The sequence below is a fragment of the Pteronotus mesoamericanus genome, unplaced genomic scaffold (assembly GCF_021234165.1).
Source record: "Pteronotus mesoamericanus isolate MK-2021 breed Mesoamerican mustached bat unplaced genomic scaffold, CSHL_Meso_final contig_702, whole genome shotgun sequence".
In the NCBI taxonomy this organism is placed as follows: Eukaryota; Metazoa; Chordata; class Mammalia; order Chiroptera; family Mormoopidae; genus Pteronotus; species Pteronotus mesoamericanus.
The window spans coordinates 5,248,986-5,273,259 of record NW_026555239.1 but is presented as its reverse complement, the minus strand read 5'-3'; the positions used below and the strand labels follow the sequence as shown (position 1 = coordinate 5,273,259).

At 52.7% G+C, this 24,274-nt stretch overlaps 1 protein-coding gene across 1 annotated transcript in view; it reads right to left on the bottom strand.

The window, feature by feature from the left end:
* Window positions 1–24,274, bottom strand: part of ATXN10 (ataxin 10) — a 137,858-nt gene that overhangs the window by 14,303 nt on the left and 99,281 nt on the right. The window contains exon 10 of the mRNA XM_054582500.1: window positions 9,845–9,908. Within this exon, the coding sequence (XP_054438475.1) occupies window positions 9,845–9,908 (64 nt within the window). The remainder of the gene's footprint in view (window positions 1–9,844; window positions 9,909–24,274) is intronic.

Sequence of the window (24,274 nt, the reverse complement as noted above, 5' to 3'; positions counted from 1 at the left end):
CCCTGTAGGGCCCCCGCGCTTCCTAACTCGTCCTGAGGACGCACCTGAGGGAGGGCTGCACCAGCGTCTGAAAGGCTTCAGGAGAGGACAACTAAATGGTGCAGATTCTGACGTATTTTGGTTTCTCTAAAAAACCAGGGCAGTGTTTGATGTTTCTGGGTCTCATCCTGAATGGGGACGCACAGCCCCCTGCCGCCCTGGCCTGGGGGACCACTCCGTGAGCCCCATGAAGGCGAGAGTCCCATGTAAAAGCAAGGCTGGTCGCAGTCCTGGCAAAGGTCTCCAGGGCAGGGCCAGGCCCACACCCTGATCTGGCCCCGGCCTGGCTCTCACCCAGTGAGGCTGTGGCCTGCATGGGGCCTGCTCTCAGTGGCAAGCAGTCAACCCTGCAGGGGAAGGGAGGGGAGGGGAGGGATGTCCCAGGGAAGGAAAGGGGTGTCCCCGCCCCAGCAGCCTTTGCCACGGCTCACGTGCTCCCGGCAACACAGGGCCACTGCGGTGGGGAGCAGGCCGACTCTGGTGGCCGGGGCTCACGGCCTGCTGCCCCAGGGTCCGAAGCCCGCTGCCTTGGCTGCAAAAAAGACCTGCAGACCAGAGCTGGGTGGTGGGGGGAGGGGAAGACATGTAAAAGTCAGCTCTATTTTCAAGTTTCTGGGATTTGGGACCATCATCCAAGCAAAGGGCTGAGGTGAACCCACGAAACGAGGGGACCGGAGAGCCCAAGGCCGCGCAGGCTCCCTTCCTGGAGTCCTGTCCCGGGCCTCTCTGGGGGGGCCACCGCCTCCTCCACAGTCCTCAGAATCCCCGCTGTCCCAAGAGGCAGCCTGCAGGGTGAGTCCCCCAGGCCCTCGCCCACCCCTACCACTGGCCTGTGAGCCCCGGGATCCCCTTCCCTCAGCTGCGGCTCGCAGGGCGCAGAACACCCGGCAGAGCACGCGGCGCCTTCCCCGCACCGCACGAGGCCCCACGAGGGCCCGCTCCCTGGGCTCGTTCCTGCACAGGCTCACACACTCGCCCAGGAGGCTCTTCTGTTTTGTTTTTTAAAAAACCTGTTGGTTCTAGAAAAATAAGCGGTACAGAGAACACGACACTTCCTGCTAAGAATGACAACTGCAAACCAAACCAGCCAGGGAGCGACTATCTCCCTGCACTGGGGGCTGTGGCAGGCCCTTCCCTGTCACTGCTGAATCTGACTGAGGCCATTCTAGGCAAAAGTGCTGACATTAGTCAGGGTCACCTGGAACTTGTTTCCTGGTGGCCAACCTCTGGCAACCCAGTCTCACTGTCTGACAAAACCCAGACCCCGTGCGGCACTGGCGTTTAACGGTGCAATCGGGAAAAGACATGTCCAAAAGTCACTGCTCTTTTTAATGAAGTAAATGCAAAAAGACACACTGGCAAACAACTAACTCAGTAAGAAGATACACATGTGTTCACAACGGCCCTGGTGCACAAGACCGTGCAGGGCCCGGCCGCAGGCGCTCTGCGCCCGGCCGCCAGGTGGGCTAGGGAGGGCTCCGCGCCCCGCGGACACCACCCGGGGCGGCGATGAGGCCCGACAGCACGCACTGCAGGCTTTCCGTGCCGGGGCAAACCTCGTGCTGAGTGTGTTTGGGGGCAGGGCGTCCCTCTGTGCGGGGGCAGGCACTCAGAGCCCAGGGTGACCCTCAGGGGGCGTGACCTGCAGGCTCTTCTTAGACATCGCTGTGTGGTCTAATCTCTACATCAGATGGGAAGTTTCTGAAATACAAGGTCAAGAACGACAAAAGCTCTCTTTACACTACACTTCATACTACAGAGAAGCAGGGGAGGTGTGCAGAATGTAAACATATTGATAGAGAAAATGATTTTGGAAAATAAGTACAGTTGACCCTTGAACACGGGTTTGAACTGCACGGGTCCACTCATGCAGATTTTTCCCAATAAACACTATAAGTGTATTTTCCTTCCAATTCCCTTAATAACATTTTTTTCTCTTGCTTACTTTATTGTAAGAATACAGTACACATAATACATAAGACACACTAAATACGTGTTAATCAACTGTTTACATTATTGATAGCACTTCTGGTCAACAGCAGGCTATTAGTTTTCGAGGGAGTCAAAAGTTATACGTAAATTTTTGACTGCACGGGGGTTGGCATACCAAACGCTGCACTGTTCAAGGGCCAGCTGTGTTTGGCCCATCTGGACAATGAAACACCATTCGGCACTAAAAAAGAAAGGAGCTATCAAGCCATCAAATGACACAGAGGAAGCTTAAATGCGTATCATTAAGTGAAAGAAGGCGATGTAGAAGGCTACACATGCATGATTCCAACTTCATGTGATGTCTGGAAAAAGCAAAACTATGGACAGTAAAGAAGCTCCGCGTTTGCGGGGGTGGCGGGGAGAGAGGGGCAGGCGCGGCACAGAGGCGCCTAGGGCAGTGGGCCTGCTCTGTGGGGCCCCACGGCGGTGGGTACACGCCACTACGCACTTGTCCAAACCCACAGCATGAACCACACCAAGAGTGAGGCCTTCGACTGCGGGCCTCGGGCGTGCTGGCGTGTCAGAGCAGGTTCGTCAAGAGTGACAAATGTACGCTTGGGTGGGGGGATCGTGGAGGAGACTATGTGTAGGGGGGCTGGGGGTGTATGAGAATCTACTGTCCTCTCAGTTTCACTGTGAATGTAAAATTGCCCTCAAATATTAGTTTTTTCCTGAAAAACAAAGAATGATACAATAAAGAAATATTTCATGTAGTTTCTAAATTAGACATTCTTTCTCAGGCTGGCAAACTCCCAAGTGCTGTGGAAGACTGTTAAGGTGGAAGTATTTGGGTGAGTGTGCATTTCTAATGTTTCCACAGCGCCATTCCTTCCCTAACGTTACACTTGACAGACAGCACGCCCTAGATTCATCAGCCATGAGCAGCAGACCCTTAAGAGTAAGAATCCATGGCAGTAACGTTTTGCGTAAGGTTTTGTTTCTGGCTTCAAAACGAACTATGCAGACTAGCATTCAACACATCCGAGAGTAACCCCTGACAGTAACATTAAGAGAACGCTGTGTCATCTCAAGTGATGGACAGAAAGGCCGGGAAGTGACTCCGGGGTCACTTCCATGCCACTTCCGGCGTGAGGGCCATGACGCCTGCCCTGTGTGCCGACACGGAGCGCCAGCGCGAGGCGGCCCCTGGCAGCCAGCCGCACCCCTCTGGCAGCCTGCTCTCCGCGAGGCAGCAGGCGGAGCAGGCCCCGCTGCACGCGGACCGCTGAGACGGGCACAGCCAGGCAGGCCAGGCTCAGCAGGGCACGACCCAAGGGCAGGCGCACGCGCCGGACAGCAGACAGGAGGGCCGCCCATCCCTGCTCACAACGCAAAATCTCAGTGTGACCAAGACACTGAGGCGCACAGAACTGAAGGCCAAGTGGACACAATAGAAAGGTGTGCGACCTCAAGTATTTCATTTTCGTCCCATTTTAGAAATTTGACCATTTGCCAAGACACCGGACCAAGGAAACCGCTCACTCTGTGGAAGCCTCTTCCATCACATCACACCTGACTCCCAGAGTCGGCATCAGGCCCGGGGACCCGGTGCCAGGGGGCCACACAGCCGAATAAACCAGGCCTTCCTCCTGCTGTCACGTGAGATAGGTCTATTTGGATAAAGTCTCTGCCTGCACCTCTGCGTGTGTATGGAGGGGCGGGGCGGGGCGGGTGCTTGGTGCCAGTGGGTTACACCCTAATGGCCCGGAAGTGGCACCCGTGTGTCGCCTGCTCCTCGGCCCCCCACTTGCCTTGCTTCACATGGGCCCGGGGAGGCCTCCGCTCACCTGGGGAGCTAACTGTGCGTGCACACTGGTGGGCTTTGGTGGGGGAGAAGTTGGTTTGCACAGCTTCAATCGCACTAGGTGGGCGGTCAGAGAATCAGAGAGGCTTTAAAAAAGCGAGTTACATTGTTGGGATAAAACAATTTATCTTTTTAAAGCAAAACAGCATGATGAGGTTTTCTAGTTTTTAATTAATGTCAGTAAAATGATCACTGAAAGTTTTGTCAGCTGTTTAATGCTGGGGACACAGCAAAAAGCAGAGGACAGCCCTTCTCATCCAGGGGAGACAAGGCTGCTGTCGGCTGCACGCGCTCCCGGCCACCCGCCCACCACTTCTAATGTCAGGGCGGACGGAGGATGACCGCAAAAGCGGGGACTCGTCAATCTGTCCGCGGAAGGGGCACTCCGGCCGGGCGAGAGGCACCCGCGGGCGCCTTTCACAGCAGCACACAGCCAGGCGCGCCTGCCGCCTGCCGGAGTGTGGCTCACGCCTTCCCGGACCGCCCGCCTCTCAGGGCTGCCGCCGGGCAGGCCGCAGCACAAGCTGCAGTCCCCCTGGGGAAAGCACAGAACGACACGTGTGTCCACGTTTATTCCAAAATTCCTGTCTTCCCCCAGACATAGCACTAATGCTGGGAATTTCCAAAAGGCACTTGATAACAACAAAGACTCCGTAACTCGTGCCACAAAGATGCTTGCTCAGCACAGGTCGCGCGCGCGTGTGTGTATTTCTTGAAGACGTGACAGAAAGCATGTGCTTTCGAACGCACTTTGGGAACACTCCCTTGGGCGCAGGGGCCCACAGAAGGCCGTGTGCGCAGAGCGCTGGAGTGAGATGGCGACCCAGGGCTGCCCAGGGTCAGCTTCCCCGAGGGGAAGAGCCGCGCGCCCGGGTGCCCACGGCGGGGGGGGGGCTCGAGGAGCGGCAGACAACGCCGCAGAAGCGTCAGAGACTAAACAGGGCCCTCGGCTCAGTGAAGGGGGGCCCTGGAAGAGCTCCAAGAGGAAAGCATAGAACAATTGTCTTTTGGGAGGAGGGAGTGGCAAATGGGAGAGGCATCTGTTTTCCAAGAAGGCCACCAACTCAGGGCTCCGGGGTCTCCCTTGATCATTGTCTAAGGTCAAAACTAAGCCGTGCGTGGAGACGAGGTGCTAGACGCTCAGCAGGGTTAAGTGAAGATTTTATATCCCACACAGCCACGCACACGTGTCCAAGAAAGCACACTTCAGAGAGACACTGTGAGGGAGCCCACGAGGCGCCCTTGTGGAGGGAGGTCTGGTCGGCTGCCCGCACGCTGGCCCAGGCCCTCACGGGCTGGGAGCGCGCAGACCGGCTGGCGTCAGGGGCCAACTCTCTGGGCCACTTCCCTCATTTGTGAAATGGAAATAATGTTCCCAGCAGAGAGCGTTGTTAAAATAATGTATGTAACGGGTATAGCATTGGACATGACATTTACAAATAATTCACTTCTAATTACAAATAAACGACTTCTAAAAATTTTAACGTGAGGAGCCACAGCCCACACACAGCTGCAGTGTCCCCCTGATGAGTTTTCTCACGCACACACACCCACAGAGCCCCTCCACGGGGGAACCCACCCAGATCAAAATTCAGAGCATGCCCAGTGGCCAGGAGCACCCATCAATAGCCAACCCCCAAGGCAACCGCTGTTCCGACTTCTACCCCCACAGATGCATTTTCCTTGTCCCCGAACTTGATGCAAACGGAACCACACTGCGCATCCTCTTTGAGCCTGGCTTCTCTGGCTCAGGGTGATGGCTGTGAGGTCCGCCCACGGGTTCCACAGAGCCCAGTGGTGCCTGGCGTGAACACGCCACAACTTGCCTGACTGTTCTACTGATAGATACTAGGGTCAGCTCCACATGACACCACAATTCATCTCTTCTGCTGATGGCTCCTTGCGCTGTTCCTGCTTTGGGCGATTATGAACGGCACTGTGAATCCTCTCGCACGTCTCCTGATAGACACACGTGCACATGCCTCTTGGGGGGGTCCTGGGGCAGCTATAGGTTCAATGTTAGCAGACGTGGCCACGAAGTTTTCCAAAGGGGACCATTCCAGTTTATGTCTCCGCCACAGACGCATTCAAATTCTGGTTGCGCCCGTGGCGGCCAGTCCTCCCTGTGGCCATTCCGGTGGCTCTTTGCCGTGCGCCGTGCTTGAGCTTCCCGGAGCTCCTCCCAGGAGTTTACTGGCCGAGGGCACTTCCTCTTCCATAAAGGGCCTCGTGTCTTTGCTACTTTAAAAAGCTGAGTTACCTTTTCCTTGTTGTTTTGCAGGGGTCCTTTACACACCAGGGTGTGAGGCCTGTGTCAGGTTCATGTAATGCAAAAGTCTTTTCAAAGTCTTTCCTCTTGTAGTTAGTGCCATTCGGTCACAATTTTCGTGTTTTTATGTTTTATGTTATGTTTAAGGAGCCTTTGCCTGCCCCCAAAAAATGGCCACACCTTCTCACTCCTCACAAATGCTTGCTGGCTCCCCGTCATGCGCGGGTCTGTGGTCCGTCTCGGCGAACGTCTGTGAGGCGGGGCAGTGAGCGTCCCCATGACGGAGGTTTAAGTCGCCTAACGCGGCTCATGGAAAAGATCATCCTCGCCTCCCCGAATGGCAGCGACACCTGTTTGCGTAGGTGTGCACCCATTTCTAAACCCTCTGTTCTGTTTGGCATCACCACCACCACTCCTGTTGACTTTTAACGCTGACTCACAGTGCGAGCATAGATGGAAATGTACCTTTCTCGTAGAGACTGACGGCTGGAAGAGGCTCTCTGTACCAGAACACCTGTTTGTTGAGAATCTAAGTGCTGGACAATTCACAAACATGATGGCATTTTATATTCACCATAACCCTGAGGGGCAGGTCCCACTTTATAGACGAAGAAGCTAAAACTCATCAGAAGTGGCAGAATCTGGGTCTGACTGGCCCTAGAGTGGATGCTGTTGATACTATGCTATAGGGTTACCAGGCAAAAATACTGTTTGCTTATTATTCCTATAAACTATTACATTTCTGCATGCATGTGAAACTTACAAACGAGGTCTTTCGATACTAAAACAAAAAAAAAAAAAAAAAAGGAAAAGAAAAGAAGAATGAAACAAAGGGGAAAAAAAGAAAGAACCAAAAAAACAAAACAAAACCCTGTTTGGACTCTCATGCTATCCCTGTCCCCTCCCCCTCCAATAAAAACAACATTAAAAAACCCACATCAAGGACAGCTGATCAAAACATAGATCAAAAAAGAATGAAAGAAAAACATTTCAAATAAAGTTCAGCTGTTTCTATTTGGAAACAACAACAAAAAAATCCCACTTGCCACAATAAACTGACAAATAAGAAATAGACTCTGTGGTAGTGGAACTGGAACTTTCCGATGGCATCTGCTACTGTGTCATTACTGCGGGCGATCCGCAAGCGCGCGGGTGACTGAACAGCTGGGCGCCGGCTGGGCCTGTGTTGCCGAAGCAGCAGCAGCGGCCCTGGACGGGCCTTCCCAGTCAGCCACCCCCTGGAGGAGATGTCTTTTCCCTGAAACTAGGAATCTCCACCGGCCTCTGGAATACACCTCCAGAAACGGGCCAGTGACGAGCCTCCCAGCCTTGCCCTGGACACGCTTTCCCTGCCGCCAGCCTGGAGCCGCTAAGCCCCGCGGGCAGTCAGGGAACAGAGAGAGCCTCCTGCAGGGCCCCAGGCGGAGGGTCCCATGCAGAGACTCCGGGGGAGCCAGGACTGCGGTCCAAAGGCATGGCAGGCCCCCAGCCCCATCCTGTGTGGGAGATTCGTGGACATGGCGAGCTGATCCAGAGTGACCAGAGAATGGATGTATTTTTATTAACTGATACTTAATATTGGAAATGCCCCTAGTTGAAGCGTATCCAAAATATCTATTGCTTTTTAACGTAAAATACTGAAATTAAAGTTCAATAAAAGCTTGGCTGGTGCTAACTATTCTAAGAGGTTAAGCCAAACAAATTTTAACTAATATTATTGCCAAACCAAGCTTAATTAATTCACAAAAGAATCAAAGAGCTCATGGAGGAAACTCCTTTTGGCTTAGAACCACCCACCACCAACATACCCACACGTGCACACATGCTTCGCCGCGCTGCGAGGTGTTCCTCTACGTGTTCACCCTTTTACCCAACGGAAGTGGTACTGCAAGTGGCTCCCAGGTTCCTGCCAAGCACCCAGACGGATGGAGGTCGGCGCCCATTCACCGAGAAAGAGGGGCTGTTGGGCCGAGGGGCAATAGTGTAGTTCAACCCTGGACAGGACAGGTTTAGAATGTGGGTATGACACACGAGCAAAACGTGAGGCAGGGGGTTATCTGCCTGAGACTCAGGGGACGTTGTCAAGTTTAGGTGTAGGAGTCACAGGTGAGGAGACGCCAGTTACAGCCGCGAGAAGGCCCAGAATACAACTCCACCCGCGCCCCCACCCCCGCCCACGCCGGCAGGGCTCCCAGCCCAGCTCTGCCGAGGCCATTCCTGCCTGGATGGTCACAGTGGCCCCCCCACAGCACTGCCCGCCGTTCCGTGGAACAAGAAAGCGTCTGGGAACAAGTTACTGTGGCTTCTCTGTAGGGGTTCTGTCCCCTCCCAGTGACTAGAGAAGAGGCAGTGTCAGCATGTGACCTAGAATCAGGAGCCCACAGGACTTAGGTTCTGGGCCTGACCCTCAGGACAAGTTGCTGAGACTCTCAGTTTATCTGCTTGTCTCCACACAGGGGAGGATGGCCGATACCCGTGGCGGGCTTCGCAGCCCGGTCCAGAGTAAGGCAGGCAAAGCGTGGGGACACAGGGGACGGGCTCACTGCGGGGGGCCTGAGGAGGTGCAGGGATGAAGGACTGCGGGGGCGGGGGGTGGGCGGCTGGCACGGGAGGAGCCAGCGTGCTGTGTGCAGCAGCCTCTGGGTCCTGGGCTTTGCCAAACACCGCGGACTAGTGAGGCAAACCTTCCTTCCCTGGAAAGTCAGTGCAGGGCATGTAGGAGTGAAACAGGGTGAATTTCTTTTTCCCCCTAACAAATCACCTTCCGCATCAGGAATTCGACATCGCCTGCACCTGCATGCTCTCTCACTGCTCACCTGTGACACAAAGCTTTCTCCTTTCCTCCTTCCTTTTCCTTTCTGGAGCTAAATAACGCAGAGCTCCGCCGGAGCCCGGCTGGATGCCTGGCGGCGCCGCGCCGCCCCAGCTGCGTCTCGCCCGCGAGGAGAGGCTGCCGGGCCGCCAGCCTGCCTGCCTGCTGGGCGCCGTGCTCTCTGTGAGAGGAGCTGCTTTTCTACTGCTCATCAGTCAAATGGCAGCACCTTTCGCACAGGTAAGCATTTCAGCCTACTTGCTTTGAAGCACTCGATTGTCATCAGCACCTTTTCTGCTTTTGGCAGAAGCCACAGTGAGGGGAATTTTATTTTGAAACACACCCCCCATCTCCGCTTCCTCTCTCCTGGGCTGGGCTCCTCACTGTCCCCACAGGCTCCACTCTCAAAGTCCCTCCACCAGGTTCACCCCTGTCCCCTACCCACACGCAGTTAGCACAGGCCATGCAGTAGCAGGGCAAGGACTGGGCGGGGCTTGCCTCTCACCAGGGAAGGTCCTGAAATTAAACAGTTTCTCAAACAGGCTGCATGGGCCCTCTGGTTCGTCATCCCCGCACCAGACCTGCTCCCTACAGCACAGCGCCTGGGTGCACGGTGCCTGCAGGACCCCGGAACACACCGGAGACTCCAGGTGGCTGGTTCAGCCCAGCTGCAGTCACAGGGGGTCCCAGACAACCTGTCAACAACAGGAGTCCGGTGCCACAGTAACAGTTCTCCCGAGAGCGTCCCGTTCACCCTGAACACGCCGGCTCGCGCCACCGCCCAGGTTGCACGGGGCCGTCCAGCCACAACCTCGAGAGAGCAGCTTCGTTCTCAGGAACAAGCCAACAAGCTCACCGGCCAGCCACACAGCCCAGGGAGCCCGGGGGGCGGCGGGGACTCCTGCCCACAGCTCCCACGCAAGGATACAGGGGTTGCTGTCATCCAGGCTGCAGCTGTCCAGGATCAGGGGGATGCCGTCCAGCTCACTGACCTGGGGAGAAGGGAGAACACACATTCAGACACGGCCACGCCTGGGACATTCCTTACGCATTGCTCTACTGTTTGTGCAATCATCAACCCAGAAATATTTAACAGCAGATAGGTAAACAAAAAGTGATACTTTTCCTTTTTCCCCTTCCTCAAAAATGCTGGGGCAACTGGGAAGCCAGGTAAATAAGGATAAAAGTAGGTTTCTTTCTGACATTGTTCTCTGGGAAAAACTCCAAATGGACCTGAGTTTTCTACAGTTTACTAATGCTAGTAAGTGAATTTTTCTCAGCCAGGAGTGGGAAAAGCTTTTCTAATTATGATTCAAAATCAAGAAGCAATAAGGAACAGGTTTTACTGGATTTTTTTAAAAAAGGCAAATAAAAACTGGAAAAATTATTTGCAAGATATCATAGGCAAAGGGTTAATATTTTAACATATAAAGAAACAAAAATTGAGAAAAGACCAACGATCCAATAGAAAAATGGATGAAATACCAGAACAGCAAAGACACAGAAAGAAATGCAGGTGGACCATAAAGACCGCAGAACATGCTCCGCTCTGTTCACAGCGAGAGGAAGGCGAGTTCCCGTCCCATGGCGGGGGCCGTCCTCAGTGGTCAGAGCAGCAGATGCCGTGACCGCAGACTCTGCGGGAGGGGGACAGGGAAACAGGGAAACGGCACCCAAGTTCCTTGCTGGGGTGAACGCCAAACAGAGCGCCCGTGGAGGGGACCCGGGCAGGATGCAACCAAACCACGGACTATTTACTTTTTTGACCCAGTAACCCCCTTTCTAGGACCGCAGAGCAAATATACACGGTCACATGAACTTAAATTTGCACAAGGTTATTTACTGCAGCACAATTTATATTTTTATAAGTTTTATTGCTATTATAATTCTTATACCATAAAACTCACCCTCTTTGCTCAGGATTTAGCGCATTCGCCAGGTTGTGTAATCATCAGCACTGATTTCAGAACAATTTCACCTCCCAGGGGACACCCCCTCCCCCACCGCCATCCCTCCCCTGTCCTTCGCCCTCTGGTCCTGAAGACTGTTCGCTGACTTGTCTGTCTCCGTGACAAGCCTGCTCGGGAGGTTTCACACGAGTGGAATCGCTCCACGTGGGCCTGTGTGGCCGGCCCCTGTCACGGAGCACAGCGGTTTCCCGGGCCCCCGGGCCACAGCCGGTGCCCACGCTTTGTTGCTTTTCACGGCCCAGTCACAGCCAATTGACTGCGCGTACCCTATTTTAGTTACCCATTCAGCTGGCAATGGCCATTTGAACTTTTTCAACTGTTTGGCTATTATGACAATGTTATTATAAACACCTGTGTACATGTTTTTGTGTGGACACGTGTGTTTAATTCTCTTATATACCTAGTAGTAATAGAACGACTTGGCTTTTAGGTAACACCATGTTTAACATTTCGAGGAACTGTCAGGCGGTTTTTCAAAGTGGCCGTACCGTCTGACAGTCCACCAGCCATGCACAAGGGTCCCAATTTCCCCACGCCCTCGTTAACGCCCATTGTTGCCGGCATTTCGGTTCAGCCGTCCCAGAGGGTATGCAGCGGTAGGGCTCTGTGGCTCTCTGAAAACTAATGAATGATTCTGAATGCCGGCAATATCCATAACGGCCAAGATCGTGGGAACAGCTCGGTGGGCACCGACACAGACCGGTAAGCAAGCTGCGGCACCCATGAGACAGCGTCTCTGCAGCTGCGACGACGGACGGAGAAGCCTGCTAGCACCTGCTGTGGGGGACGGCCAGGGCCTAACCATAAGCCGTAAGCGAGGTGCAGAATGGGCTTGTATGTGACCCTCTGGTGTGAAAGAGGAGGTGAAATAGATAGATGTCCTTATAGTCCAAAAAGAAACAATAAAGCGTTAAATAAAAAACAAGTAACAGTCATCTAGAGCTTAGGAAAAAAGAGAACAAGGCGGTGGAAACAGGAACAGAGGCCAGACATCCGTGAACATACCAGGCTGTACAATACCGGCTTTGGAATCCTGTATGTATTTTATGTAATTTTTAAAAATTAAATTTTATAAAGTTATAAAAATAGAAACAAGTTAACCTGATGGCACATAAAACAAAGGAAACTTACTTCACGGAAATAAATGAGGATTTTAACGCCACATCTCCAGGGAGATGTGTGCCCCCGAGGCCCACGGAGAACTGCCAGAACCTCGGGCCGCATCCCGCCTGCTGAGTGGGACAGGGACGGGTACTGCTGTTTCGAACCGTTATTTACATTTTTAATTTAAAGCAAACAGGTAATTAATCATTAGGAACCAAGATTTTCAGCATAAAAAAGTTAATATTGCATTTAAATTAGAAATGTTAGTGTAAATTCGAGATCTATTTTTCCTTTTTCTAAAAAATCCTCTTTTCCTAGCCACCCACTGAAAAGGCCTAGAAGCAAAGACGGCCCCGCAGCCGTGAGCATCGTGGTGTAAGGAGAGCTGTTCTAAACATCGGCCCCACCGCTGAGACGGGCTCCCCGCGGCCCGTGCAGCAGCCCTGCTGAGGGCAGGGGAGGGGGGCGGACCTGAGTCCTGTGACCTGGTCTAGGCACTGAGGAAGAGGGGACATGAAGTGCTGTTAACAGACACCTGAGTGATTGCACTGAACTCTTGACGACGCCAGGTAAGAATTCCTGGTTCCATTTTCCAGACGATGGAGAGAGGCTCACAGGAAGCCCCCTCCCGGGGCCCCCTGATTAGCAAGTGCCGTCCAACACAGGGTTTGGGGAGCACCGCCCGCCTCCAGGGAGACAGTGAGCGGGAGGCGCTCAGCTGTGTCTGCTGAACCCTGCAATACCACCTGGGTGTGAGTTTCCTGCCTTTTAGAAACTTGAATTTGTTTAGTAATTCCTTCGTACTATGTTTTAAAACACAGAGAAGCTGGCGTGGAGGCTTGGACTGCTGCACAGGGCTAGACCAGGAAGCGGTCACGTGTCTGAGAAGCACAGGGAACTTTACAGCCGAGCGGGCTGGGAGTGTCCCTGAGACTAGACTCTGAGCTTCCAATGCAGCCTGCACACCCCTAGGTCTCCCGTGCCTCGCCATGCAGCCCCCAGCAGGATGGGGTGCTAACCAGCAAGTCTCCAAATGGGAACAGAGAGCTCTGCCCAAAGCCTGTGCCTTGGGGTGAAGAGGAGAGACCCCAAGAAGGACCGAGGTCTGGTGACGGGCACGGGGTGAGGGGCAGAGTGGCTCCCGCTGCTCCTCACCACGGCCGCGTTTGTGCGCTCAGGCCTGCTTCAGCGAGGGCTCGCTTGGCAGGGGGCTGGCGGAAGGCTCCCTGAAGAAGAGACCTCAAGGTGAGGAGGAGGAGCAGGAGGTAAATGGACGCAAAGGTAGGGGCTGGTGTGTGGCATGTGCGGAAGCTGGCAGGTGAGAAGGACCCAGAGCCAAGCGCGGGGCCCACAGCCGGCTCCGACAGCCCTTCTGAACCATGTGGCTCTGGGCAGGTCCCAAACCTCTGAGACAGTGTTCTCATCCGTAAAAGGGAGATGCCAGGGACCAATTTCCAGGGTGACTGAGGATGGAAAGGATGAGCACGTGAGGCCAGCGCACAGTGGCTTCTCGGAGGCGGCGGGGGAGGGGGCAGACCGCAGAGAGTCGGCCGGGTCCCAGGTGTTTGCTGACACTCACTGGCCACAGCGAGGAGGTGAGTGGGAGCTCCTGAAGGCTGCAGCTGCAGGGCAACCATCACCCAACCGAATACACAGGCCAACTCTGTATTAGGCGAAACTGTAAATGTATTTTCAAAAACCAGGGTTTGTTTTGTTTGTTTTTGTTTTTGGTAAGAAGTCGGACCTATATTATTCAAGGCAAGAGAAATATCGCATTTTCCTGTGGAGACAGAATTCTCACATACGCTAAGTGGGTAAGACGTTCTTTGAGGGAAATAAAATCACGTGCTAAGAACGGCAATTTGAGCAGGCAGCAAATGAAGGTTACAACAGAATTGTAGCTGAATTGGCGTATGCTTCCCTAGTTAAATATTTCTCATTCACACCAGTGAATTATGCAATGACACAAATTTTTATATAAGTTCATTGAATGTTTATAACATAAGTGACCGATGGTGAACAGGGCATTAGACACTTGAGAACGAACAGAGGGCAGGACACTAGGAGAAGAGCACATGCACAGGACACCTTCAGGAGGGACAGCCAGCATGGTTGTTGCTACCAAGCTCAAGTTCATGGCTGCAGCTGCCCGTGCGGGGCTCACATCTAGGGCAGCAGAGAACAATTAGGAAATTAACAAGTTTTCTTATGTTCTCACTTCATAAAACAAGGAAGTTGTTTGTTTTTCTACCCAACATGTTGGGAACTGATCCCAGGCCCACAATAAACAAGTCATGGGCTGTGGCTCACGGGAAGGAGCCAAGCGCAGTCGACGCTCTCCCGAGCAGGCACGTCTCACCAGGGCCGCCCGACCAGCTTGTGCAAACTAACACTTCGCCTCGGGACGTGCGTGACGTGCACGCAGACGGATGGCAACGGGACTTGCTAACTGGTCTCTCCCACCTTAGCCAGTAAGCTCAGACAAAGTGCTCTGCAAGTGTGCTGGCCCGCCCCTAATGTCTATGCTCCTTGGGGAAGATGTATAGGTGGAGAGAAAACAGAGCCTCAGTTATTCTGGCCACTCTCCCATCGTGTGGCGAATGAAAAAACCAAACCAACCCCGAAGAAAGGCAAGAGCACGTCACCAACGCAGGACCGGCTCTCCCGTTTAGATCAACAGTGAACCGAGCCGAACCAGCATTGGGCAAGCTTGTTCTTAGCATGGCTCCGCCCAACCAATGCGCAAGTACAAGGTCAACAGGCCCTCGCCCTGAAGTGGGGGGTGAGCAGCGCGGGTGTGACGGTGCTCAGACCAGGCTCCCACCAGGGACAATACCCTCCCCAGACATGCTACCACTGCTTGGCGTGGTCTGGCTGTGACGCGTTTGCGTTTGCCTGATGACTGGCGGTGTGGAGCGTCTCGTCAGGGGCTTGGGGCCATTCCCAAATCCTTTATCAAGGGCTCTGCACAGCGTTTGCCTGCTTCACTGACTGGGTCGTTCTTGTTGAGCAGTGAGAGTTCTTGGTGTAACTGAGACAGATACGTGTGTTGTGAATGTTTTCTCCCACTACAGGCTTGCCCTCTCATTTTCTTAACAGCGTGTTTTCAAGGACAGTAACTTTTCAGTGTAGATGAAGAATGATTTATCAATTTTTTTCCATGATTAGTGAGTGCTTCAGTACAGTGCCAACGAGGGTGGTGAGAGCAGATCCTCCTGCCCTGCTCCTGATGTTTGGGGGAAAGCAGTTTTTCCTAATAACATATAAAATTAGCTGTTGAATTGTTTAAAAAAATCAATGTCCTTTATCAAGCCAAAGAAGCTCCTTTCTACTTTGCTGCAAATTTTCATTATGAATGAGCGTGAGATTTTGTCAAATGCTTTTCCTCTATTTATTGAGATAATCATATCTCTTCCCCCCTTTCCTTCTGTTAAATAAAAAGGGCATCAAAGCGTTAGATTTTCTAACGTTGACCCAGCAGGGTATGGCTGAGATAAACCGTCCTTGTTCGTGGTATCCCTTATTTATTATACAATTCAATTAGTATTTGTTTCTGTTCATGATTCTGTTACTGTTTCTGTAATTTGTTATTTTCCTAATTTTAAGACTTCTATCTGAAATATATCAAGATAAATACGCTGCCGGCTGCTTAAAATAGGTTGGAAAGTGTTCCTTCCTCCTTCTTTTCAAGAAAGAGAAAGATGGGGTGTCTCTCCCGGGTGCCTGACAAAACTCGCTGCTGGGGCGATGTGCGCCTGGAGACTGTGCCGTGGGGAAGCTGTTCGTTACAAATCTATTTTCTAGAATGCAGGCCACAGAGATTTCCTGTACGTTCTTGACTCCGCTTCGGTTCACTGTCCACGCCACTTGACATGTGGGCAACTGCCCTTGTGCTTTCTACTTCTACACATGTTCACCTCAAACCACGTTCCTGTTAGGGTTGCTTCAAAGAGCCAATTATATGTTCAATGACTAAAGAGTGAGCATAAGGGTATTTTATTTTTACCCACATATTTAACGTTCTCGCTGCTTCTGACTGCTTCATGCAGAAGCAGGGTGCTGTCTGGTGCCTTCGCCTCCGCCTTGTATGCCCTTCAACAGTTCTTACAGCACAGTCCTGCCGACAAATGCGCTTCAGTTTGGATTGTCTGGAAGTGTCTTTATTTCTCCCTCATCAGTTTTGAAGGAGATTTTAGCTGTAAGGGTCTAGGTGGAGTTTTCCTCTATCATTTTCAAGGTATCATTTTATTGATTCCTGTTTTGCATTATTTCTGAAGAGAAACCTGCTGTCAATCTTATCTTTGTTCTTCTAGATGGACAGGCAAAAGTCAGTGAATTAGAGGGTAACAACACAATAGAAAATATTAACCAAAACTGGAAGCAGCTGGTTCTTTCTAAACATTATTAGAATGGAAAAATTCTGGAAAGACTGATGAAGAATAAAAGACAGACTTCAGTTTAAAAAAATAGACTAAAAAGAGAGAAATAAATATAGAAACATAGATAAAATAGTACTATAAACATTATGACAAACTGAAAATCTAAATGGAATGGTTATTTCTGAGAAAAAATAGAAAATGTCAAAATTGACACAGTGAATAAAAAGCCTGAATAGAAAGATAATTTAAAAATATGAAAACGACTAAAGACTCTGACAAAAATAGTCAAAGACCCAAACAGCTCTCCAAGTGGGTACCATCAACTGTTTAAGGAACAGACTATCCATCACGTATGTAAGTTGTTCAAAACAATAGAAAAAGAAACAGAAACAGTGTGTCCATCTCATTTTATGAGTTTCCTATTATGTAGTTCCAAAACCTGGATAAGACAGATCAGTAAAAAAAATTACAGGTTTATTTAATTTATGAATACAGACCCCTCACCACTGGAGAAAATATCCTAGGAATATTAGACCAAGTAAATTAAACATGCCACAAAATCTCATCACGAACTTAATGTAGATCAGAATTTGTACAATGTAATTATCCTCATTAATGAATAATCTCAGTACCACAAAAAAAGCATCTGATTCTTAGCCCCTATTTGTAATTTTTTAATTCTCAGAAAACCAGAGAACTTTTCTAACTTGAACAGGGCCATGAGCCAGAAACCTACGGTAAACGTCACACCCAAGCGAAAATCTGCTCAAGCCCAAGTGGGAGGCGTCCCTCCCTGGGACCGGGCCTTGGTGGGCTGGTCCGGCCGGGAAACCCGTGGGGGCTGCAGCGGTGGGCGGGGTCGGCCTCACTGTCCGCGCAGAGGGGGCGGGGGAGTGACAAGGCTGACATGGAAGGAGGAAGAGCGACTTCTTTGGGAGCCAAAGTTGAACTCGGAGAGGACAGGGCGCCTAGATGTGGAACAGGAAGCGTGGTCTCGAAGGTGGGGATCAAGGGACCCACAGGGGAATGAGAAGCACACCTGGCCTGAGCACTGACCGCGAACTCGACAGAGAGCAGGGACCAGCGTTCCGGCTGTCGCTGGGCAGAAGCTGTGGCCGCCCTGCAAGACCCCGGCGGCCAGGAGCAGCCTTGTGGGGCTCGCAGGAGTTACTCAGAGGAGCAAGCCCCCTGAGGGAACAGGTGAGAGCTTGCTCCCAGGGTTGCCGGCCACCAAGGGTACGGACGCACGAAGGCCTAGTGAGGCGGAGCTGAGGCTCCTTCCCGCTCCGCCGTCTCTCAGAGGCCGCAGCCCTTCCACATGGTCTGTGGTTTGGGAACGGGACAAGCGCTGGTTTCTGGGGACACACTTTTGCTTGAGGTGCCTGGCAGAGCCTGGGGACTGACCTGTTTCTTAACAGGTGCGTGTGTGTGGTCGGGGGAGCAGTACGCCGATAAACCTGCGCCCTGCCACTCTTTTGTGATTTAACAAGCGAGACATGTCAGTGATTTGGGGCTGGGACTCCTGAAACCACGACACAGGCAGCAGCTGCGAAGGTGCCCTCACCCGCCCTCCCAGGCAGACGCAGAGCCCCTCCCAGCGGCATTCAGCAGAGAATTGGGAGAACGCATTTTGAGCTTCAATTTCTTTAAATGTGAACTCACACAGGCAGAGCATTTGACTTTAATGTCTTTGGACTTTAATTTAAAATGAAATGTAATATATGGATTTTAATTTCTCCCTGGGAATCAGATAATGAGGTAGAATTAACATTCGAATACGGGGTATCTCTTGCGGGCGTTTCACTATTACAGTGAATGCAGGCCTTTCACTGGAGCACCTGAACCTGGTGGAATGAAGTTCTGCCTGGAAGTCAAAGTGATTTGTGGGCTAATTCGATCTAGGTCTCCATCTGACCCACTTAAGATAAGTCTCCTGAGGGCACCGTCTCCCCTCCCCCGCCCACCCCAAGGTCCAGGGGAAGGGGCGTGGCTGGTAGAGGCAGGGGTGGCCTCAGGAAGGTGGGGGCAGAACGGTGCTGAAGGCCCCGGCCTCTCTCCCCTGACCCGACGCATCGGAGAACAGCAAAAGCCAGGCCAGACGCGGGGAGGCCGGAGATGCCGCTCCCCGCTCTGTGCTGTGGAGACCGCCGCACTAACCCGGCACTCCTCGGCTGTCTGGGCCCTGCACAGGCTCCTGCGCAGGTGGACACGGTCAGGTTGGCGCGGCGCGCTGCAGGAAGTCCACAGTGTGTACAGCAGCTACTTGTTTGTCTGACTCGTTCCTCAGACTCTGGGGTTTTCAACTGCATGAAGCGCGTTTCACTCCTCCCTGCACCCTTGCCTTGCCCTTAGATGTCAGAGGCTGTTGGCAGAAACAACACACTGGTGTGTGGAGGGGCAAACAGCTGTAAGACAGGTCCCACCTGCACATGCAGCAGTGCACAGATGAGCGAGGTCCCCACGCCCAGGAAACCTGGGTGGGGGGAGCAGGGGCACGTGGGAGTGCACGCGCGAGAACGAGCGAACACGCCTGCCTCCGCAGATGACGACAGTGCCAGCAAAGAAGACAGAGCGGCCATTGGAGAGCAGCTCTGTTGTGGACACGCGGGCAAGTGCAACCTCACTTTAAAATAGTAACACTGGGACAGAGACCTGAGCCATGTGAATGGGGCACACAAAGCTCCAGAGGGAAACACAATCCTTTATGGTGAAGAGAACCAGAAGTGTGAGGACTCACAGGTGGAAGCGTTGCCTTAGGGCCAGGGTGCCAGCCTCAAAGGCCACAGATGGGGCAGGGGAGGAAGGGGCCACGTCCCAGGGAGCAACAGGCTCTCGCAACGTGTCCCCAGTGCAGAGCGGCAGTCTCACCAGGGGGCCTGGTTTGGAGACATGCGAGCTCCATGGAACTAGAAGCTGGGGTCAGGCCCAGTGGGCTGGGCTGGAACAAGCCTTTCTGCTGCTGAGCACAAGGACGCTGCATTTTAAGGACTGGTGCAGGGTGGTGGCGCTCCGGCCTCACCATGACCCAGCCCGTTGGGGAGCTCTCAAGACAGCGAGCCCTGGGTCCCCCCTCCTGACTCATAGGGGAGATGGCCCAGGTGTACGTGAATACACGCACATGTGTGCTGTCAAAGCTTCCTAGGCAGTCCGGCAGGGTTGAATATATGGTCTGGAAGGTCAGGAAAATAATTTAGATGTTTTTCGTAAGTGCAAAATGAGCCACTGAAGATTTTATGCAGGTGAATAAAATCACTCTGTTGGGATTTTTAGGAAGATGCCCTGACCGCCAAGCAGGGAGCGTGGCAACAGCAAAGCCTGCAAGGAGGCACCGCAGTCACCAAACCGAGCAGTGCCACAGACCAGGCCACGCTGCTGGCCGTGGGGACAGAAGGAAGCAGGCTGATGTAGTCTAAAGGTGCATCTGACAGAAACTGCTTCCCCGAATGGTGGCGGGAAGAGGAAGAGAGGACTCCAAGATTCGGTCACGCTGGGCAAGGTGGCCTCACTTACTGAGACCCAGGAGAAGGCTGGGGTGAGCTGGGGGCTCAGGAGCACGATTTGGGACGTGTCGGGAGTGACGTGCGTGGAGACGGAATCCCGGTGGACACCAGCAGCGTTGTCTTCCGTATTTCACTCAGAGGATGTGAGCTGCGCTGTGTCCCTGTGCAAAGCCCAGGGGACAGCTCCAGGCTCCAGAGGTACTTTGCAAGTCACCTGCACACAGGCAGTCTTTCCAGCCAGAGACTAGAGCCTCCCGCCGGGGGCAGGGGGTGCAGACAGCAAAGGGCTTGGGACCAAGTCCCAAGGCCGTGGACCATCTGGAGGTCCCAGGAGGGGTGCCCTTGTGCTCCTTCTGTAACTTTCTATAACCTCAGCCCCACCACCAAATACTGTTTAGTCAAAAGGCCGGATAAGCCAACCCAAGATCCTGCAGACAACTGTAAGCACTCATTCCCGATGGATTAATTTGTGAGAAATACTGATTTTCTTCCTCCTGAAAGGACATAATTGATAACTGACAATGCGCAGTGACAAGATTTTCTTTAGAAGTTACAATGACTGCACTGACTGGGCGGCTCCGTTGGTTGGAGCATCATCCCATATACCGAAATGCTGCGGATTTGGTCCCCAGTCGGGGCGTGTGTGGGAGGCAACCAATCAATGCTTATCCCTGCCAGATCAATAAGCATATCCTCAGGTAAAGAATACATGCATACATACATACATACATACGTATGTGTAAATACATATACATGGATATATAGTTACAGTGATCATCGGGCTATTTCTCCTCACATAATTTTTCAGCGTAACTTCTTTTAGAGGTTCATTTCTAAACCAAATTATACTGTGGGCTGTGATATATGCTAATTTCTTGTCTTGCTCTGCTAAAATTACATAGCAATAACACAGATATATACAAAAACAAGCCCCACTAAGCTGAATAAAAATATTTAAATTCCAACCAACTCAGTCTATCCTAGTCTGGGCCACAAGAAGAGCAAAAGAGATTTTGATGACAAGTTCAACTTCAAGATGAACAGTGTCCCATGAAGTCACGTCTACTGAGCACCCACAGTGAAAAGATGCCAGTCCTGGGGACCGGAGGTGGGAGAGAAACACCCCGGGATGCCCCGTTCCAGAGCCCTCTGCTCACTATGCTGGAGGACAAAGGGGACAGATGGCAAGGAAGACCCAGAGAAAGATTAGCTTCGGAGCCACGAGAATTCAAATTCGTTCCAGCGAGAGGACACCATCCGAACACCTCCCCGCAGCCCAGGCTGGTGCTCGAGGGTCTGACCTCTTCTTTGGGGCCGAGCGTCCATCCCGAGACAGGGACGACAAACCCATCTGGGCACATTTTTAGCCTCTGTTTTTCCAACACACACATTTTATGCAAATACATGGCTTTTAAATGGGATCATCTGCATATAGGCACTGTTGTACATCTTTCCAGAGAACAAAAATTATTTGAAAGTGTGAGTTTTTTAAATGGTGTACAGGATTCCATCCCTATCATCTATCATAATTTAACCTTCCCCCTTTTAGGACATTTGGACCGTTCCTAAATTCCAGCCAACAACGATACAATGAATATCCACACGAACACTCTTTTTACTTTCCTGCTGAATTCACTTTGGAGGGATCCCCGAGAGACCAGCCACCAGGCAGAACCGCATCCCCCCTGGAAAGCCCCGCCCCGAGGGGGTTCTCGGCGCACGCCGCCAGCGGGACTGCCTGCTCTCCTTCCTCCTACTGGCGAATGTGTTATGTTTTTTTAAGTTACTTTTTAATAAATAAAAAAATATAGTTTGAGGGCTTGCTTTGTCTTCTATTGTTGGCAGAGAAGTTGGGCATTCTTCCACCTGCCTAAGTTTTTGCAAGTAAAGGTTTGGGAGCTAAAGGCCTTGCATAGTAAAGCTCGGCCGACCCGCTGAAACACGCCACGGAGCTGCTCTGGCAGTGCGTTCTGCAGCCTGAGCGAGGAGGGACCGGCAGCTCTCCCGGCAGGCGAGTCCACGCGCTGGCAGGACAGGCATGCGGCCTGGTTCCCGCAGGCGACAGACTCCACGCAGCCTGGTGCCACCATCCGCAAAGGGCTGACAGTGTGACTGCAGGGACACAGCGAGGGCAAAGCACAGCCTGGACTCGTTCAGGGGCGGCGTCCCCAAGGAGCCTCGCCTTCCCAGTCACTGCGAGGCCGAGGGCTCGGGGAGAGACAAGGGCGTGGAAAATAAATGACCCCGTGGCAGCTGTGACAGCAGATGCACTCGGGGAAGAATTCAGAGGAAAGAGGGACACCAATTCCACAGCCAATGAATGACAGGGTGACGTCGTCGCATTCTGGGAGTGAGTATGGAAAACAAAGTGGCTTTCCCAGAACAGCGGGACAGAGATGGCTACGGTCCCCACATGCACAGGGACAATGGGATTAAGGAACACATTTAAGTGCGGCCACCACATTCCAAGATGAACCAGCACTTCTTCTTCAGCAGCATCTGCACTGAGTTCGATGCCACTTTCTCAGGGGCCCTTCACCCAGCAGGTGAGGTCTCTGTTTAAACAATGGATGAAGCCCCGCGCGTCAGCGAGGAGGACGTGCCGTGCGCACCGCAGCATTGCAGCGAGTGCCCAGTGCGTGGCAGGGGCGGCCAGTCCCCGCACAGCTGCAAGTGCGCCCGCCTCCCCAGAGCCCTGCCACGCCTCCAAGACCTTAGGGCTAGGCACCACAAAGGCGCTGCCAGCCAAGGAGCTGGGTGTGAGCCACCTGCAGGGTCTGGGGTGAGGCTCCGAGGGGCTGAGCACGCCCCTCCCCAAGGACAGCCGCCCTGCTGCTCCCTCCCAGTTGCTCGGTTCCTCCGGCTGCTACAGAACACGGGGCAGCCGTGGGAAAGCCGGCGCAGGGCCGGAGCACTGCCGCTGTGGCCTCCAGCCTCACACGAGCAGCACGGCTGAGCGCACAGCAGAGGGGCCCCCAGCAGGTGGTGAGGAAGGACCATCCTGCACAGATGTGGCCTCTAGAAAGTGCTCAATAAAATGGTAGGTAGTAATGCCGCCTGTTTATTTATCCTTCTACTTACGGCATTTTTGTTGCATTCTTTGTAAAGAACTTTAAACTCGCTGAACCACAAGAAAAAAGTAAAAGCACAGACTTATTTTCCATTACTGTCATTTCTTTAAGATAGTTTAATTAAGCAAACGTCAAAAGCTGGCCAGTGAAGTATTTGAAGAGCTAGATGAAAGGCCTCTGTTTTTAAGCAGAAGCAAGGAGAGTGTGGATCAGAAGGCGCATTTGTCTCTAATGCACTCGAGCGCACACGACTTAAACCCTCCCTGAAGGACCACAAGATCTGACTTGAGGCCGCAGGAACCCCGGAGAGGGCTCAGAACACCGTGTCCGCGCAGAGAAAACAAAGCGGCCCAGGAAAGCTGTTCTGGCACATCTGCGCTGACACGCAGGGCGGCGTGGAGACAGAAATAACCCATATAGCAAGTTTTTTAAGATACACGTTCCGCCTCTGCCACTCGGGGCGTAATACCTACCCACAATGCACCATCCACCATGTCACACCTCGGTGCCTGGACAAACAGAGCTCTGTCCAGAACACATTCAGTCTTTAATGTTTAACCCATGGACAGAGCCTCAGCTGCCTGCTGTACCGTGATGAGCTCCGTGCGGCTGGTAAGCAGAGCCGCAGAGACCCCATCTCCGAGCCCACGGCGTCAGAAAAGGGCTGGCTGAGCAGGAGCCCGCACCCACTGGGAGCCCACCGCCCACAGGCCCTGGAAGGCCTGTCACGACCGTGTGCCAGCAGCTGGGAGAGGAGGCCACAGGCGAATCTGGGGGAAGGGAGGCGTGCCCAATATCCTGCCCTTCTGTCCCTGGCCTGCCACCGAGGAACTGTGACTGACTGGCCGACAGCCTGTGGCAGCCTCTGAAGAGCATCACGTGGGAGGCCCACTGCCACCTTCCAGGTGCAGGTTACCATGCGGGGAGTGTGTCTGTGAGTAAGGACGACACATTTCAGAAACACACCTATTGTGAGAAACGCCACTTCTGCCGGAGAACAGGAGGTGGGACAGAGGCAGGAAGCATTCTATTTAGCTGCTTACATGCCACATGGTTACATGCAAAAACTGGGTGCTTATAACCGCCGCGCAAGGTAGGAATCGATGGTCGCGTCCAACAGACGCAGGAAGTGAGGTCTGTAAGGGCTATCCGACTTGTCTGTGAGCTGAGTGGGGGAGCCCAGGCCCGCGAAGTTTAAAACTGCACCACACAGACTGCAGGAGGGTATTTCTGGTCTTCAGAAAAGATAAAATGGCTGAAATAACATTAAATGTTCTGGAAAACCTCAAAGTGCACAGTTGAAGGTGCTCAGACTGGACAGGGGAGACGAAGAG